At 41.8% G+C, this 20,233-nt stretch overlaps 1 protein-coding gene across 1 annotated transcript in view; it reads right to left on the reverse strand.

Moving 5' to 3' along the window:
- Positions 1-20,233, reverse strand: part of UNC80 (unc-80 subunit of NALCN channel complex) — a 131,610-nt gene that overhangs the window by 37,147 nt on the left and 74,230 nt on the right. Inside the window, exons 36-52 of the mRNA XM_088668750.1 lie at positions 19,841-19,984; positions 17,640-17,740; positions 16,779-16,865; positions 15,740-15,923; positions 14,390-14,484; positions 13,296-13,385; positions 12,856-12,957; positions 12,278-12,458; positions 11,681-11,949; positions 11,157-11,291; positions 10,061-10,199; positions 8,172-8,268; positions 6,278-6,448; positions 5,854-5,946; positions 4,823-4,858; positions 4,311-4,529; positions 1,918-2,118 (exon numbers count right to left, since the gene is read on the reverse strand). Coding sequence (XP_088524876.1) covers positions 1,918-2,118; positions 4,311-4,529; positions 4,823-4,858; positions 5,854-5,946; positions 6,278-6,448; positions 8,172-8,268; positions 10,061-10,199; positions 11,157-11,291; positions 11,681-11,949; positions 12,278-12,458; positions 12,856-12,957; positions 13,296-13,385; positions 14,390-14,484; positions 15,740-15,923; positions 16,779-16,865; positions 17,640-17,740; positions 19,841-19,984 — 2,344 coding nt within the window. The remainder of the gene's footprint in view (positions 1-1,917; positions 2,119-4,310; positions 4,530-4,822; positions 4,859-5,853; positions 5,947-6,277; positions 6,449-8,171; positions 8,269-10,060; positions 10,200-11,156; positions 11,292-11,680; positions 11,950-12,277; positions 12,459-12,855; positions 12,958-13,295; positions 13,386-14,389; positions 14,485-15,739; positions 15,924-16,778; positions 16,866-17,639; positions 17,741-19,840; positions 19,985-20,233) is intronic.

Raw genomic sequence — 20,233 nt, forward strand, 5'->3', positions numbered from 1 at the left:
TTCATTCACCAGTAGCTAGATTCACTATCATGTCCATGTCTTGAAAATGACATCAGCAGACTTGGAATCTTCATATTTATTTAGGAATTCAATAACGTAGGTGCCATTTCCACATCAAGATGATTTCAGGAAATGTAAAACAGAGATATTTGCCAATGGACTAAACTGGAAAAGTAGAATCTCCCAAGATGCAATTGTGTGCATCACGGAAGCAACTGGAAGAAAACCATGGAGAATAGTAGTGACCAGGAACTATGATAAGGACTTGATTCTGTGATTAAACCAGAGTTCTCCAGTTCAGATGTAGCGGACAACTATGGCTTAACACAAGACAAGAATGAAGCATCAAAGATGGCAGATGACCGAGGGGGAGGCGGGTAAGAGAGGAATGCTCAACCCCAACCATGGTTTATAAAGTTGGGAAGTAGTGGCCAAACTCCTTTGCATCCTGACTTTTCCTATGACAAGGTATAATTATAACAAGTGGACTTTCCAAGGTTCCAATCAGAAAAACTTCACAAGCAGAATTAGCTTGTCTTCCTGACACAATGTCGCTCTCGGAGAGCAGGAAGGGAATTCAACATTCAAGTCCCTAGGGTACTCCTTAGTGCTTAAAAAATGAAGAAACAATATTTTTTTTATAAAAAAAACTGGTAATATTTGGAAAACAAAATAATAGTTTGGGATGGAGCACACATAAAAATACAATTCAGTTTCCATTAACAACATCTTTTTGATACACAATGGTTACAGGAATATGGAGGAAAATAATGTTTAACTTAGTTTATTTCATCTCATTGGGAAGATGAATTTGGACAGTCTTGATATGGATATTTGCCCATGCAGATAAGAAACATTAAATCAAATTTATACAACCTTAGCCTAGTTTCAAATTACTTTTTCTGGGAAGAAACTCGTTGCATGATACGTTAAAGACTAGCAAATGTATTGGGGCATACAACTTTGTGGACTGGATCCCACTTTGTTAAATATTTTTTTGGGACATCCCCATAGCTTTTCCATGTCTTTTCCATGCCTTTTCTCACACAAGTCTTTTACCTAAATAGATATCCAGGCAACATGTTTCAAGATCCAATATGTTCTCACACTCAAATGACTAATCTGAGCCATATGTTTGCTGATGTAGCTAAAACATGCTAGAATACCATGCAGGAAAAACAGCACTGAGGGAGCTCATCCACACTTCTGCCTGTCCCATGCCTAGAAAGCATGGGGCTGAGCAGTTTCCGCCTTGCCCCACTCCTTTCCCAGGGAAAAACCGCTCTTTAGCGCTAAATCAGTGCAAACATCAATCTGGAGAAAACCATGATTGCCGTTTGCTCCATCTGAGTGCTAAAGAGTTATTTTTCCCGGGGGAAAGGAGTAGGACTAGAGGAAGTGTGCACCGGCCCTGTCTCAATGACTTCTGAAACGACCTCATTTTTCTTTGACTATGCAAAATAAGACTTTTCGTATGGCTTTTTAAGCTCCAGAAAGTTTAGAATCCTCCATTTAAGTTCATTTTAATACAGTTACAGACAGGGTTACAACAAAACACATTCACAGTCCTATAGCATTTATATTACACATGCGTCATTCTTAAAATCTCTGAGGATAATCTCATGAGATTTTAGAAATGACAAAACCAACAAAATTATTATTCCTGGGCACCTGTTTTGTGGCGGATGCCCTATTTTTACCAGTTCTGCTATGGTTCGCCATAAAAGATGCATTTCCTCTATTGTTGTCTCAAAAATGTGGCCACATGCCTATACAACAACAGGAGAAATACATTTATTTATTTTTTGCTGTGAGAGTTCAGTGCAGCAAAACACTGTCAATAAAATGACATACCCTTCCTTCAAGGCTTGCAACAACAGAAACGGACCCCAGTAGGTTTCCGTCACACATGCTCACCTCAAAGTAGGCATCTTGTGAATTTTATTGAACATACGATCCAATCGCTTTAAGATGAGGATTAAGGCCGGCCTCACTGCCTCGGCTGTCCAGTCAGTGATGGGCAGCATCTCCATGATGTATCGCCGGAGCCCACGGCTCTCCATCGTCTGGGTGTCGTAAGGTGCCAGCTTCAGAAGGGAATGTGCAATTTCTGCCAACCTAAAATTACTGCTCGTTAAGAGGGAAATCTCAGATTCCACCAAGTGAGCCCCTTTGTAGAGAGCCACAACCACTGCACAGTGGGAAAATACACCCCATTCAAAAGAATGTTAAGTGATCCAAGAACTCAACTTCCAGCACACTTGAGGCTCACAGTGAGCCAGAAGTGAGTCACCATTTTGGCCCTGTGGGTTACAGGTGGGGATGGGGTGGAAGTGGAGGGGCACAAGCCCATAGGCATGACCAGAACCTGCCGTGCCAATACAGATTAACACAGAGACATCAGCACTCAGTTACACATGCGTGCACATACAGCACATGGATGGATAGAAACACAGGGAGATGCCTCCCTGAGGACACATCGCCCCATTTAATTGTGCTTTTCCCAAGCCTAGCTGTTTGTGGTTGGGGGGCACAATCGAGGTGGGGAGATAAAAGCACGGGACAGTGATCCTTGCCAATGCACAGAAGATCACTACCTTCCCCCATGCTACCTACCCCCCAGAGCCCAGTTGATGGGCAGTAGTGAAAGGTGAGTAGAACTCTCTGACGTTTGGTGGGCTGCAGAGAATGGCTTTGGGCAATGGGCTGGCCACCACTGCAACACTCCATGGCAAAACTAAAGGAACAGAAAAATTTAAGAGACTTAAACCTATGAGTGTGCCATCAGTTTCGCTTTGCTCCAGACACTGTCTGAGTGGCTCAGCAAGAAAATGTCTTATGCATGTCTTTGTATTATTTTTCAAAACCATTTTCTTCGGTTTTAGTTCTTTATATTCATAAAAAACTAAGTGAAGCTGTTAAAATACACAGACCAAACTTTCATGAAGCTGCAATCACTGAGAGAACTTGCTTTTAAAATGTTTACATGAGGAACCTCAACCACAATAGAAGCAGCTCTTTGTTTCCACAACCAAGGTAAGTACAGTATTACACTAATTCAACTGGAGACACAACTTAAAAACTCATAAATCAATAGCATATATTGAGGAACAATGTATCAGCAGGTCATGAAGAAAGTGAGAAACCTCTTCAACTCCATCCTGTAGATGTAAAAACAGCTATAAAGCAACCACATGTAGGATCCAAAAATGCACAGATCAACTACCCAAGGATTACAAGTAACAAAGCCAAAGGCTCTCTTCCCCTGAAATAACAAATAAGTGCTAAACATGGATGCCAGATTTGATGGAGATATAGATAGCTATATAAGATAGCTATATAAGCTAAGATATGCACCAGCTGTTTGCCTGAACTTGTAAGCCCTTTGCCATGAGCTGCAATTAAAACAGGAAGCCTCTAAATAATCATAGTTTCCAAAATGGAAAACTATGGTTAACAGCGTCAGTAAAAGCCAGGATATTAAAATAGTTTGCACTTGATGTATTAACCACCTGGCTTGTTGCAACGATAGTATACAATTTCCTACTTCAGACAACAGCGGACACGAAGGTTAATTAGTAGTTTCCTTGTTTTATTATGGGTCACATGACAGAAGGGGCAAATAGGCTCTATGCACAAGCAGGAGGCTTGTGTACATACTTAGGCTTAATAAACTGAGCTGTGATAACCTGTTATTTTTGATAAATACATCTTACTAATTCCACATGGTTTTCCCTTATGAACTACCAACTCTAGCTGAGCTTTTAATGCTAAATGTTTCTTGTAAATTTCAACCCACAGGTTCAAATCCTGCCCCCAGAACAACAGAGGACAAGCCTGCTCCTTCTTCTGCATGCCTATACTGCCTCCCTTTAATCTTCCCTTCTCTAGGCTAACCCAGAGCTCAACATCATACTTTAGGTGGGGCTAAAGGTTTCAGCTAAAACAATACAAGGAGCTTGCAATTTAACAAGTCTGGGTGTAACACAAAGCCAAACTATGGCCTAGCTCCAGGTTGTGCAGCAGCGGCAGGACCAAGGGATGAGCAACGCACACACACACGTTTATGCTTAGCCATGGTTTGGTTTAGTGTTATGCTGTTAGTCTATTGTCAAAAGCTTTAGGATTCTCCATAAAGGTGTTGTGATAACATTAAATAAAGTTCCTGCAATATATTACCATATAGGCTTCAACAGTTTGATATATGTTTTACATATTTCATATATATACTTGAATATATACTTCTATATATTTCATATACATACCATACATATTTCAGATATATACTTAATGTATTATTAAAATAATACCTCATATGAGACTTTACATCCAGCAGCTCTAAGGAAGTCACTCTGGGCTCTCCAGCTAGGTTCTGCAAAATCTTCAGTCTGGGGCCACAGTGTTTATAGAACTCAGTACAGATATTCAACAGGGACTCACGGGGTCTCCTGAACTCCTCCCTAGCAATGCGTTCATCCAGCTCCTCACGCTGAATGCCTTGGCCTTCCTCCAGCAAGTGAAGGTTTTCCCTGAAGGGAAAGATGCAGAATGTGAAGGTGCAAACAGAGAAAATGCACTGATAAAATAAAAGATTGTAACAAACTCCTCCTTTTGAACAGGTAGGGATCTACCCATGAAAATCATGGCTTGGCAATTGACAGAAAATGAAGAGTGAGCAGCTAGAAAGACTAGAAAGAGATAAAAAGGTCTATTGTCGGTTTCCCCTTGTAGCAAATTGTTGACATTGGAACCCAGGGAGAGAGAAAACCGCAGAGGCGTTGATCAGAAATGCTAAGGAGACCGGGTGGCAATCTTACAGTACCTGATAAAGTGCAGTTTAGCTCCTTGATCTGGGTATCTAGAAAAATATACGGGAGAATGGTATAAGGGAAAAGACCGAGGACCTGAAATACACTTTGGACCCCTTCAGACAGTGCTCCCACGTCATGTGGTGAGCATGCCTTCCCTCCCAACACAGTTATTCTGCTTCTGACACCACTTGACATCCATGCATGGGTGTAACACTTCAATGGAGTTGTCTGTGCATGAACTCCAATCTATTAAAGCTCTAAACTCAGAATACCCTATCAGGTGCGGAGGCAAACCTTCACCTTAGAAGCGATGGGGCAGGTGGAGAGGTATTGGGTTGCTTTGGTTCAGTGCCCAACAGGTGCTCTGAGCATCTGAAGTGGTTGTTTCTGAACCATGCTCAGGCAAAGCAGCCAGCCTTCAGCCAAGAGCAGAGGAGGGTGGCAGAGGCATGGAAGATTGCATCTGCACCCAATGGATGCTCTGAGCTTGGAATGGCCTTAGGCACAGAGGGAAGCCCACATGACTCAGCCTCCTGTCTTCAGCTCAATGCAGAAGGGGAGAGACACATTGGCTTGCCTCTGCCTGTAGCTCCAGCCTGAGGTTCATCTTGCTCAGTAGAACTTAGATCCCCTCTTGCCATGGGGAGGGACGTGGGGTGGGTAGGATTACTGGACCCTGTGTATGTTGTGTGTGTATACAGTTTCATGGGGAAACAAGGAACCTCCTCTACACCCACATGCATTCTAGCTCTGCTCTCCAGATGCTGTAAACAGATAACAACATATTATTATCTTCTCTTTCATGTTGTGCTTGCAAGTTTCCTGTGAGTATTGGGCAGGCTACTGCTGGAAACAAAAGATATTGGCAAAGATGGACCTTTGGCTTAATCCACCAAGGCAATTCTTTCGTTCTTCTCCCAAAGCCATCGTCCCAAACTCCATGTTTCCCCGTGAAACTATGTGCACACGCATACAATATCATCAGGAACATTAGGAACTGGAGCTTGGATTAGCAAGTCATAGGACAGCCCCAGTTAATTACCTAGTATTAGTTCCAGACGACATAGTATGGTTAGCAGTAGTGGTTCCTTTATGGCCTTGATCACAGCGACTCATCTGAGGGGCAGTCATTGGCCTGTTTAATGGAAAAAAAGGCAGGGTCAAAAACTAATATCCTGGTGACAATTTTTGCATTTACCACAGAAATGTGATTTTTTATCATCCAAATGCTGTGATCAAGGTCCAGTATTTGCTTTTGACCCCAAGTTTCTCACCTAAACAGATTTTGCTAATAAAAAATCATATTTGAAGATTGTGCTGATCTGAATTCTCATTTGACAATTCAAATCAGTCCTCATGAAAGAACACTATCAACTTTTACAACAGGGTCTAACATGAAATAATGTTCTTGTGTTCTTCACTTCCACGTTCTCCATGGTCACAGTCACAGAAGTGGAGCAGCTCACCTGGTAAGAACTTCCACGCTGTACAAGAGGGCTTGTAAGGATGTAGCAAGAGCAGCTGTAGCAGCAATCTCCTCTCGAGCCGCAGTCACAGTCTCCAATTGGGAAGTTTGCCTCTTAAGCCTCTGCAGGTAACAGGGAACCAGGGCTTCAAGGACCATCAGCATCTGAAGACTGAACCCATGTCATGTCATGTCATGTCAGGATGAAATCAATCAAACCAAAGGTGCACCCAAGCATACAAAATTCTAATATTTTGAACAGGCATATAACTTGCTCCCTGCTTCTTCACACAGCACTGATGGGCTTAGATAGCTTCCTTGGAGAAATATTTTGAGTTTAACAGTTTAATAATTAAAGAAATTATTATTATAGTATTAATAATTACTAAACGAATGTTTAATTGAATAAAAATGCACTGCACTGTTAAAAATCAGGCAGCCTACTTGAAACAATCAGGGTAGGTGCTAAGAGTAAAATGACAGCTCTAAAATACATTTCACGATCCAACAAGAGGAGCCATGTGCATATTTTTGGGTGCTATGCGCATGTTTACTGAAGTGAAGCTAGCAGTGCACATGTGCAATCCTAGGCATATGGTCTTCAAAGCAACTGACAGTCTGAGAAGCAAGCACAACTCCAGCTCCCGAACAGCTCTTCTCTTCCCTAGAAATATGCACACCATTTAAAAACCTTTTTAAAAGGCAACTTTGGAAAAGGTTTAAATCATAAACAGGGCCATAATTTGCCCATATTATACTTTTTTAAAAGGGAGACATACAGTGGTACTTCAGTTATTGAACAGCTTAGTTTACAAACAACTTGGAATTCGTACGCTGCAAACCTGGTAGTAGGTGTTCTGATTTGCAAACATTTCTTGGATCCAAACATGCTCTGTTCTGAGAGTTGCACTTCCTTTTTGAGTGCCACACTTCTGTTGCCTGCTCGCTTTCCGCCTGGCCTGGCCTTCCCTGACTCAGTGCTGGGGCCACGGCGGCCGCAGGGAACACCCAGAATCGGAGGTGGGAGTGGTTGATGCTGTAGTGCCGGCAAAGGTGGCAGAGGGACCCAGCACTGGGCGGCAAGTGAGCGGGCAAAAGATGTCATTGCCACCGCCCCCCCCCCACCGCCAGCGCTGGGTCCCTCCGCCACCATCACCACTGCAGCATCAACCACTCCTTCCTTCGGTACCAGGTGTTACCCACGGCCACCGCTCCAGGCCCCAGAGCAACGGCGAGTGGCTCAGCCCCAGCAGTGACTGCTTCACCTCACAGGCTGTGAGATGGCATGGGCAGGATGCAGGCACTGCTGCTGCAGTACGAGTTCTGCAGCAAGGAGAAGGTGCCCAAGTGGCGGGGGCTGCTTGTGCCAGCCCTGTAGGTGAGGAGGGGGAGTTGAGTGTGTGTGTGAGGGATCCAGAAGAGCTGGCTGAGGAGGGGGGAGAGAGAGAGAACCCGATTGGCTCCTCAGAGAAAAAACTTTTGCTCCCTTTTCTCTCCCCCCCTTTCATGCACCTGGCATGCACTCCTCATCCGTCCAATGACAATGGGTAGATTACTGGCAGTTTTTGATACTGGGTAGTAAATTGCAGCCTGGTTTATTGCTTTCATTTTATGGATCAATGGTCTCATTAGATAGTAAAAGTCATGTTAAATTGCTGTTTTAGGGGTTGTTGTTTTTTTTAAAAAAGAAAGTCTGGAATGGATTAATCCATTTTGCATTACTTTCTATGGGAAAGTACGCCTTGGTTTTGGAATGCTTTGGTATTGGAATGGACTTCCAGAACGGATTAAGTTTGGGAACCAAGGTACCACTCTATCTCTTTCTGCTAGGCTCATGCCATCATAGTTTTATCTGCAAATGCACTCAGAAACTCCAACTCCAAAACATAGATTACCTTCTGAATGACTCAGGGGCATATGCAACAACTGTTACACATAACTTTATGGCCTCGCTGATGGAAAAAGTCAGGTCCTCGTTGCCATAGCAGAAATCTGAAAAGGGGTGGGAGGAAGTAGATTATAAATTCTGTGGAAATGGGGGTGACACAATCAGGAGGAGAAATCTATTCAACAGATAACCGCAGCCCAGTAAATTGATTAGCTAACTGTAATCCGATATTCCTGTGGATTTAGCCACCCGCTCGCTATGATTTCTTAGGCAAGTAATTCTCTTTCTATTGCAGATCCTGATTTGTATAATAGGATTTATCCCTGAAGGTGTTTTTTATGATAAGAATAATGGCACAAGAGTAAATCTGACCTACACTGAACTTTAGCAATAGGTTTGGTTATTAACCTAAATATATTGCAGCTGGTATTGGCTAGTTAGTTAGCACATAACTTAGCAAAATTAAATACACCCAATCACAACAGATTTTTGGCCATAGCAATCTCCTTAGCACTGCCAAGGCAAGATGCTGCTGCAGTGACATGAGAGCAAACAAATCCTCACTTCCTTCCTGCTAACAGTGCCTGCTCCTAGACCAGTGTTTCTCAACCTTTTTTGTGCCATGGCACACTTGTTCCGTGAAAAAAATCCCGAGGCACACCACCATTAAAAAAGTTAAAAAATTTAACTCTGTGCCGCCCTATATTATAATTATGACTGTAAGAAACACTTGCCAAATATTGCTTTCCGGCAGGTCAGTGCTGTATATTGGCGGCCGCCAGGCACGTGACAATGCAAATCGCCCTTCCAGTCGCCGCACGTCGCGGCACACCAGCCAGCGTCTCGCGGCACACAAGTGTGCCACGGAACAGTGGTTGAGAAACGCTGTCCTAGACACCAGACTTCTCAACTATCCTACTTTGAGCAGGACATCCCATAATTACAGAAGCTATCCAGACTTCTGATTGGATCCCGGGTTGTCCTATTTTGGCTTCTGCACTTTGGTGCAAGTTAGCTGGCTCCCGTTCAAACATTGTTGGACTCTCCCATCAGCCCCAGCAAGCAGTGCTAATGGTCAGGCATGATAGCAGCTGGAGCCCAACAACATATGGAGGGTCACGAGTTCTCCATCCCTGTGCAAAACAGTTTGGAAAAGGTTTGTCAGTCAGAATCGTCATGGCAGCTGAAACCGTGCATGTCAGAAGCATTTCAGCTGCTGAACAACAGTTCTCACAAGGAAAATGTCAGCCCTTCCACTAGGCAAACTGAAGCAACTGCCTCAGGAAGTGGGCAGGCACAGTGGCATATTGAGCCCTTGGGCACACCACTGCTTGCCAACAAGTCCTGCTGCTGCTGCCCACATAACAGCAAGACCTCTTGTATCCAGCTCCTGCCTTGCTCTGAGTAGGCCCTCAGAACAAAACATTTTCCTGGGGTGACTATGAAATCACCTGTGCCACTGTGGCAATGATGCTTACTGTTAGAGAGTTAAGGAGGCAGGCGGCTGAGAATGTAGAGGCTTGAAAGAAGCTTCACTGTGCTTCAGGAGGACAGGCAGGTGTTTGTAATTGTGGGAGAGTTTGTGTGTATTGCAATGGGCAGGTCTTGGGAGTCTGTCCAAGACAAAGGTTGGATTGATGGACAAATCATGGCTGACAATAACTATTGTATTTTTAATGTTTTGTAAACAATTTTGTGTACTGCCTTGGACTGCCAAAAGGCCATCTATAAAGAATTATATAAATAATGTCCTCCATGCTGATAAAGTGGGGTGAACACAATGACATTTTAAACCTAAATAAATAATAAGAGTTGAAGCTGAAGTATGTTCAAAGGTTAACAGAAAAGACGTATTTATTTCATTAAAAAAGCTAATTCAAAGTAACTTTGGAATACCTAATGATTTTAGAGGCTTTTCTGCTTTCACTAGTTCCAGAATGTCCAGATTGTCAGGAGTGTCTCCTTCTAAGGACTGCAGCAGATCAAACAGGCACTGAGCTGATACACCTTTGCTGGGCGCATTGTTTGTTGCATCCTGTATTTAAAAAAATAAATGTAATTCTGATTTCCACGTTCCATTTACATTTTGTTACACTTACAGATGTAAGTAGCATCATATGTATATAGTGACATGTTTTACATAATTTCTACTAACTTGAATCCAGTACTACAGGGTGGTTGTATGTTACATGTGGAAAATGGAAATCCCTCCAAGGTAGTCTAAATTTCTGAGAGAGATACTGATCTGCACTTTCCTGTGAATGATCAGGAAATCAGTTCCATGAGCCCCACAGCACAGTCAGGATCAGCCTGGGATTGGTAGGCCCAAGCAGAGGAGGACGAAGAACAGACAGAGATGGCTAAACTGTGGGAACCTGGGTTGGTGAAGGGCAGATTACCTTTTCCGCCCCAACTTCAGCCATTTCAGAGGAAGAAGAGTTTGGATTTGATATCCCGCTTTATCACTACCCGAAGGAGTCTCAAAGTGGCTAACAATCTCCTTTCCCTTCCTCCCCCACAACAAACACTCTGTGAGGTGAGTGGGGCTGAGAGACTTCAGAGAAGTGTGGCTAGCCCAAGGTCACCCAGCAGCTGCATGTGGAGGAGTGGAGACGCGAACCCGGTTCCCCAGATTACGAGTCTACCGCTCTTAACCACTACACCACACAGGGATGCCAGATCCTGCTTTGCAGAGAGCCTCAATGGAAGTTGGGGAGTGCTTTGATCAGCCAATATGGGGTGCTGAACAGGAGGTGGCAGCAACCGAACAGGAGACTGAGCAGGAAGAGGCAGCCCTGTCACCTAGAATTAGGTGCTGCATTTGTATAGGGGAGCAGGCACCCCTCCCCCCCACCCCACCCCACAATGAAACATGCGCTTGCAAGCTTGACATTCCCACAAAATGAGATGAGTTTTGCAAGGGAGTGCACCATGAGTCATCTTTAAAATCTTGGAGGGAGGGGAAAGTTGTTGGGAATCCATTTGTACTCACAGGAAACTCCAAGAGAGGAGCCACACTGGCAAACAATTGTAGTACAAAGGGCTTACGATGTAGAATGTAAAATTGACGGCAGGCAAACTCAATTGCTTGACGGAGTTGTGGGTTGCTCTCGTAGTCAGCATATACCTGGGCAGAGAGAAAACACTAAAGGTACTATTTGATTGGTAGGCATGATGACCCATTGCAAAGTCACAATCTAAAGTTCCACATTTCACTGTACCTCCTGTTCATTAGATAGATGGATGGACAATTTGGATTTAATATTTCTCTACAAAGCGACAATGTGGCTTGTGTCCTTAAATCATGTGAAGGAAAGAACTGAAACGCTATGTTCTGAAGTGACCATGTGCAAGGAGCAGATAAGGCCAGTGCAAGAAGCAAAATCAGCACCCTCTCTCCACATCAAGGAGCTCCAAGGCAAGTTTAAGATAATAGGACTTTCCAGCCTTCACAGTAGCAGAATTGACTTCATGGCTAGTTCAGGCCTGTTCATTTCTCTCTGGTGAGAGACTCACCTGGAGCATAGTGGGGAGGATCCACTGGTACCCACTGAGAGAGAAGAGGTGGTTGAAATGTACAGCTGTGTTGATGACAGTGGCAGCATATTGCCTCAAGAGGGCACTGTCCTCAGGGTGCAGGATCAGGGCTCCATTGAATACATTGAGGAAGAGCATGATTTCATCCCCCCAGGGATATTCACTAGGCATCCCGAGAAACATCTCCTCCAGCAGTTTAATCCAGAGGCTTTTCTGAAGGGTGTCAAGGCCAAATAGCTCCTTTCCAGCTATAAGAACAAGGTGAGCAACATGAGTTTCAAACACAGCAGCTTGCTTTAAAGATGAATAAATACCTTACGTTCCAAGGAAAATCTCCACTGTGAGCCATCGCCTCTGCAGATATGCTGACGGCAGGTGGGGAAATGTAGTGGCTGCTTTGTTTACATATTATATAATCAAACACACCACTAGAACCTTTATCTTACATTTTTCTGATCTGAAAATAACCTTGTTATATTATAATAAATATTAATGTTATCAATTGGCATTTTAGTCTACTCAGTCAGCAAATCAGAGCTACTGGAGTTGCAGCCAAAGGCTTTCTCCTTGTAGTACCTTGTGGATCACTGAAGAGTGAGAACTCAGCATCAATGGCGCTGCGAGGAAAAGAGGGCAAGCGGAGGAGGTCTTCTTGCAACAGAGACACATGAGACTGCTTGTGAGCAACGGGGATCTTCTGGGTCAGAGAAATGAGGAACAGAACCCTACCCACTTCTTCAAGCTTGCGTGTGAACACCTGGTAAAACAGCCAAAGAAAGAGTCTGAAATTGTGTATGCACACATAAAATGCATACATTGACACAGGAACACTAGTGTCCAAAAAAACACCCACAATTAGGTCTTGAATCTGACACCTATTTAACAGATGCTTTGCTCCACTAACCTAAAGCAAGTACCACAATATACTTTATTCGACCGATAGTCAGAAACAAAAACATTTCTCAATACAAAGATAAACATATAAAACTGAAGGCATCAGAGGGATACATAAAATATAAAAAATATAAAACTGAAGGCATCAGAGGGATACATAAATGGGGTATGACCGCGCTACTAAACCTCCTACAGATAACCCACACTAAAGCAAGTACAGTAATAATAGATGCACAGCTATTGGCAGGGGGACAGAATACCTGTTTCTGAATGAGTTCTTGGCCCCTTTCTGGGTTCATGTGTACCAAATTCAACTGGGGAGATACTGATCTTCGAAATGGATAAATATCACGGACATAGGTCTGAAGTGGAATGAAAAAAAGAAAAGAAATATATTTTACCAATAAAATAATGCAATTTTAATCGCAGCAGTAATAATGAATGTTCCTTAGTAGTAGCTAAATGCTGTGCTATCTGTGGTTCTTCATCTGATGTCTGTGCCTTTAAAAAAACCACCGATGAATCATCCTTGCTTCTGACTCTAAAACTGGATGAATGCTTTTTACTCCAAAATTTTAAAACTGCAAGACAAAATATTTCTTGTAACACATCTTTTTCCAAGATGGTGCAATCTACATAGGAAAACACAGTTGTCAATAGCAATGATGACATGAAATCAACTCACAAAACATTATCTCACCTTATTATAATGAATAAGATTCCATCGTTTATCCATTAAGAAATAGTTGGAAGATTGGGATTCAGATATGTTAAAAAATTCCAAACACTCCTGAAATGGAAAGAAATAAGCAACAGCTGTTATCTTTTGAGCAAATCATATAGGACATAATTTAAAATATCTTATTTGGGTTCCAGAATACTTTTTCATTCAAGAAATCTATCTATTTTAGACTCTAAATTCCTCCTGCAGGACTATGATTACATCTCATCTCTATAAACCACTGCCTGTAGAAAGGGGGGATTTTAAAAACTGCATAGTTTTTCAAGAGGATGAAAGTATTTGCTTCTGATCTGAAATACTGTACTGGAGATTCTTTTAAAAAAAGTTATATTAACTGATGTAATCCTGCAAGTATTATTGGTCATCCTTGTGGATATAAGGCACAAGTAGGGTGGTAGCTGGGAATCCCTTCATGTCCTTAAACAATTCCTTCTGCTTAGGATAAGAGCTGCCTGGTTTCAGCCATGTTGGCATGTTAATGTTGAATACAATTTTCTTTTATTTATTGTATTTCTTTGCCCCATATACTGGAGGAAATTCATGCTTTTACAAGTCTGGTCTGGGTAATTGGGAACTCTTCCATAGCAGAGGTGTTGATGCTCAAGCCAACCCTGGCCTTGTTCTATTGGAAGGGGAAATCACAAATAAACTGAACTGTCCTCCTTACCCTCCCCATAATAGCCCATTTATGGCAAGAAAATTCCTGTTTCCCACCAAACCCACCAGTATTTCAGAACTAAAATAATATGAATCTTCATTTTTCTGTGAGAGGAAGTGATTTGGTCTAATATCAACATTGGTCAGACTGGCTTTATTTAATGCGAAATAAATATTGTCTCATTTGGTAAGTGTTTGAACCAACCCTTTTAAAATTAAATAAAGATGATCTAATCAATGTACAGTTGCTGATTATACATCTAAGTAGATACCGGGACAAATCACTCACAGAAAAATGAAGCTTCATATTTCATTACTTCCATTATACTGGTGGATTTGAAAATATAGGCATCAAAACATTGTTCTGAATTGTTTTAATAAAATAGTATTCAGACCTTTAACAGAGCTTCAAACTGAGTGTCCTCATGGACTGGTAACTGAGTTGGGATATCACATTCATTTTGCCCATGAACTACAAGGGTCTTGGTGCCTACAAAAATATAATATAATATTGTCTTAATATAATTAGTATAATACAACGTCCAATGTAATTAGTATAATTTAATGTCCTAATATACTATACCAGACTACAAAAGACCAACACTACTGGAAATATTAACCCTACATGGTTATTAGAAAAAGGGAAAAAAATAAAGTACTATTTCAAAGCCACTGTTCAGTGTCTATATTTCAGTTTATATTTATATCCTGCCCTTCCTCCACAGAACCCATGGAACTGTACATGCCCCCATGTTATTCTCACAAGAACCCTGTGAAATATAGATGCTTTAGTTGCGATTCTTGCATTGCAGGGAGTTCGACTAGATGACCCTCAGGGTCTCTTCCAACTCTACAATTCTATGGTTCTATAGGTAGGTCAGGCTCAGAGAGAGTGATTGGCTCCATGTCACACAGTGTGCTTCGTGGCTAACTGTGAATTTGAACATGAGTCTCCTCAGTCTTCATCCAATCACTACACAATGCTGCCTCTATTGTGCAGACAGCAATCTTTTGTTCAGAGACATCACCAGCTAGGAAGTGTTTACGGTTAATATTTTATGCACCCTCAGGGGATTCTGAAGAAAACTATTTAAGAAAAATAATAATATTTGAGAACTCGGGGGGGGGGGGTTGTTAAAAATGATGATTGTTAGATCAGTTGTTCACACTGCAGCAGATGCGGCTAACACAGAACTCGCAAGGACATATATTGCAACCCATGGTTATTTCTGGCAGGAATCCAGCACACAACATTGCTACTTTGGGCTCAAGGCACTTTCCTGAAGCTTTGAAGGTTGGTGTGTCTTTGTGGCTCACTGTGTGTCATGCAGGACATTGCAATAAAATGTTGTTTCTGCAGATGGATACCAGTTCTCCAAATGTTATGGCTGATACACCGACTCTGGTCAATTCCCCCAGTGGAGTAGGAAGAGTGTGGGGAACTGGCCTGATCAGCCAAAGAGGGTGGCCATCACTGATCTACCAAGTCCTTTGTGGGGGCATATTTAGTTTAGTTTAGCTTTTAAAATAATAATAATAATAATAATAATAATAATAATAATAATAATAATAATTGTATTTTAAAACCCAACTTTAAATTTTAAAACTGGAAATTTTTTAAGAGAATTGACTTTGAAATGTTTAATTAAAATGAGAGCATCAAAAATAATCAGACACAGCAGTGCTGCAGCAGCAAAAAGTAAATATAAGAAGCAAATTCTGTCTGTACATAGCGAATTCCATACCAGGCATTGAGGCAGTAACCAGAAGCTTCACTTCGCATTGTTCCTTCTTCATAGTCTGTTTGAGATCCTTGAAGAATAGTCCTTCTACATATCCTACAACTTCCCACAGGAAAGTCAGAGTCGCTGAAATGGCATCCATGCCCCATTCACATGGCGTGCGCACAAAATACATGATCAGTCCCACCTATGAATCACAAAGATACAGACTGCATTTGGCTTAGTTCTGCAAAGAGCATCACTTAGGCACATATTAGCCCTGCCCTAGAGATCCTCACTTCCAAAGTGTAATGCACTGCACTTTGGAACTCCCTGCCTATTGAGATCAAGCAGGCCCTTCACTGTACTCTTCTTGGTGCCTGCTGTAAAACATTATTATTTTATAGCAGGCCTACCAGATGCTTAGAAAGCTGAGATAATTTTATCTCTTTTAGTATTTTAACTTGTTTTCTCAGTTTTATTATTTTTCTCATTTTTATTATTTTATCTTTTCGTAAACTGAGGATTTTCATAATAATAATAATAATAATAATAATAATAATAATAATAATAATAATAATAATAAATGTGAAGTCCCCTCAGGGAACACATGCTGCTGCTTGAAAGAACCTCTTGACTGAGTTTTCCCATCCCAGTTTTCTGTATGCTGTGATTCTGTCAAGAGTTCTAACTTGCCCCTAGCATGATGAATGAGATTCCTGTAGCTATGAAGGCGGCTTTGTCTGACTAGCAATGGCAGCGATCCTATTCTTTCACTAACTTTTGAAACTTTAGTGATCATCTCTCAGTAATGTTAAATCCTATTTCAGGTCCACTTTATTTTGATTCCTGTATTTCTGTTTCTTAGTCACAGGACTATGGGCATCAGAACCAACACCACAATATCAGCCAACTGTATTTTGCCTTTATTACACTTTGGGAACACCCAGCAAGTCTTTTCTTGGTTTTAGGGAGGTGCAAATCAGACCAGTGCTTATATTTTGGAGAAATGTGTAAATAATGGCTACAGTTTTGGTTCTGTATGGGACTCAGAACAGCTTACCAAGTAATTAAACAGAATATGGGATGTCTGGGCTGGGAAGTCTCCAATGTTGAGCAGAAGTTTCCTTAGCATATACATCAACTCATCCTAGAATAAGAGCAGAATTTGCTTTTCAGCTATAATACTTTCTTCTCAAAATTTAACTCACTTTTACTCTTTTCATCAAAAGGATCCAGTCCACAAATGCATTGGTTAACTTCACAGCTTCTACTAGGATAAATTATTGTACCCGGCTTCCACCACTGCCAGCTGAACTGGCTTCCCAGTCATTCACTTTCATGTTAACTAAACTGAAAATCCCTAAAACCTGGAATGAAATCTACTGATGCCTTCTCGTCTCAAAATGTTCAGGGCATGCATAAATAAATAAATAAATAAATAAATTTGATACTAGTATCAACACATATAAAAGTTAAAAACTTCATATGAAGGTAACATTTCTCTAAGATAAACATGTTTTCAAAAGGCAGAATATGAGGTTTGACAAGGGCTTTTTTTCCAGCCAGAACTCAGTTCTGGCCCCTCTCAGGTGGGCACCATTGCCATTCTAAGAGAACAAGGGTGGTGTTCATGGTTAGTTCCAGCACCTCTTTTTCTAGAAAAATAGCACTGGGTTTAACCATTCAAATTGGTCATATAGCCAATAAAACAGCCACTGAGCTCCATATTTCATTAACATGTTCAAATAAACCTGAAAGTTGTGAGTTTCACCAATAATTTTTTTCCCCAGAAGTTCCCCAGCCATCCTTGCTTCAAAGGTATCTTCGTATGTACCCAAAGACAATATAACATTATAAAGACATACAAGAAGTTCCACTGGTACATTAATTTTAATCATATACTAGAAAACAGAGCCTATACCTGTCGATTGCTGATCGTAAGTTTCTCCAGAAAATGTCGAAGAACTGTAGAAGGATCTTCAATGAGACAGTTCCACAGGACTTGCTGAGCCACGGCACTCACTGCACAAGATAAAAGGAGAGGGCTAGTTTGGGCCCCATTTCAGGAAAAAGTACCGTAAATGTCACAGGGCAATAACTAATGGTTCACATTTCTTTTAGCTAGGCCAGGTCCCACCTAGCCTCGTGAGTCTAAAATCAACTTGATTTTTGAGTTTACTTCTCTCTTCTGCACATAACCAATTCTTTGTGTTTATTTTAAATTATGAGCCATCTGATGGCAACTGCGTTTTCACCTTTCCATGCAAAACTTAAGTTGCTTCCCAATAGAGCTCTTTAGAACAGCTGAGGCATTGCTATTCTACAACTAGCCTGAAGTGGAAGTTTCACATTCACAGTGCAATTCTATACAGGTCTACTTGGAAATAAGTCCCACTAAATATAACTTAATTTACTTCCAGGTAAGTGTGCTGAGGACTGCAGCCTAATACTATATACATTATAGAGTGATGTCTTGGCAATGATCCTTCTACAATATTTTACTTTTACTTAATTGCTGCTTATTTAGTGAAATATGGAACCTGGAAATAGGAAACTTTTGAATACAGGAACAGTAGTCCTAAAAACTTCAAAAGCACACTAAGTGCTAGGAATCAAGGAGGCAAATGCATGTTCCAGTTCCAACATGAGAAAATGATACCTTAAATGGATGTTATGTCCTAACAATCCATTATGGAACCAACCATGGGATTATATAAAATTTATTTCTGTAAATTGCTTCAATTATTTTGTAGAATGCAACAAATCAATTGACCTAATTCAGGCAATAAAACAAACCCCTCTGCCTATAACAGAAAGGTAAGGATTTCTCTACCAGCTAGATACTGATTTTAAGTGTGTGAAAAGTAGTGTGAATGCTTTAAGAGTTTTAGGCTGCAATCCTACTTTTCAGATAAAGGTAAAGGTAAAGGGGCCCCTGACCATCAGGTCCAGTCGTGTCCGAATCTGGGGTTGCAGCGCTCATCTCGCTCTATAGGCCGAGGGAGCCAGCGTTTGTCCGCAGACAGCTTCTGGGTCATGTGGCCAGCATGACAAAGCTGCTTCTGGCGAACCAGAGCAGCGCACGGAAACGCCGTTTACCTTCCCACCGGAGCGGTCCCTATTTATCTACTTGCACTTTGATGTGCTTTTGAACTGCTAGGTGGGCAGGAGCATAGTCTCCTTAAAAAAACACCCCTTCTTTTTTTATATAGAGGAAAGCTACTTAGAGGAAAACAACATTTGTGCTGTGATCCATGGGGTCACGAAGAGTCGGACACGACTAAACAACAACAACAACAACAACCAGATATTTTTTTTAAAAAAAAACCCTTCCCCCTCTTTTTTTTCACTGGTGGGGGTGAGTGTGAGGGAAGAAAGAAGAGCTTTTCAATTGTTTGTTTTTTTGTGGGGGGTTCCTCCTGGATTGTTAGCAGGCTCTGAAAAAATAGCTGAGCTCTAAGTGTAAAGACCCAGGTGGCACTGTGGTTAAACCACTGAGCCTAGGGCTTGCTGATCAGAAGGTCGGCGGTTCGAATCCCTGTGACGGGGTCAGCTCCCATTGCTTGGTCCCTGCTCTTGCCAACCTAGCAGTTCGAAAGCACGTCAAAGTGCAAGTAGATAAATAGGTACCGCTCCAAGCGGGAAGGTAAACAGCGTTTCCGTGTGCTGCTCTGGTTCACCAGAAGCGGCTTAGTCATGCTGGCCACATGACCTGGAAGCTATACGCTGGCTCCCTCAGCCAATAATGCGAGATGAGCGCGCAACCCCAGAGTCGGTCACGACTGGACCTAATGGTTAGGGGTCCCTTTACCTTTAAGTGTAAAGATACCAGTGAAGCTGAAAAGAGTTTGCTGGTTTGTGTGAGGGCTTGTCTTCATTTCTTATTGGTTAGGAGGGAGAGAGCAAACAAAGCAGGAGACAAGGTGCCTGAAAATTATCTGCAAAGTGCCCCCTGGGAAGCTGTTAAGTCTCCACCTTTTGTTCACCAGTATGTTGCCTTGTTGAAACACTTATCACAATGTTGTTTCAATACCGGTATTCAACCATATGGCAATTTATCGCACAGCCCAAATTACTGCACTGTCACATTCATTTTAATTATTCGAAAAATCCTTAAAACACCTGCTACTCCATCCTCCCGGACTTCTCCGTCTTCCATTAAGTGGACAATAGGGAGCACAGCTGCACAAATACATGCCGGGAAGACTGCCTGTGGGGGTTGGGGCACATGATGATTTGGTGTGTGCTCTGTCGTGTGTTCCTCATCTAGGAAAAAACCAAACAGATACACAGTAGTGTAAATGGAGTCCACCTTAATAATGAGTCTGCTTACCATAAGAAAACATTGCAAATATGGAAATAGAAACACATTCCTAAACTGCAATCTAATCCAGTGCTGACTGCAAGTTAATTCAAAAAGGAGAAGGGAGTTTGAAAGCATGGAGAACCCCCACATACATATGTAATAAATCTATATTTTAAAAAAATGTAAAAAGGGCATGTGGGTGGGAATCC

The sequence above is a fragment of the Zootoca vivipara genome, chromosome 1 (assembly GCF_965207765.1).
Source record: "Zootoca vivipara chromosome 1, rZooViv2.hap1.1, whole genome shotgun sequence".
NCBI lineage: Eukaryota > Metazoa > Chordata > Lepidosauria > Squamata > Lacertidae > Zootoca > Zootoca vivipara.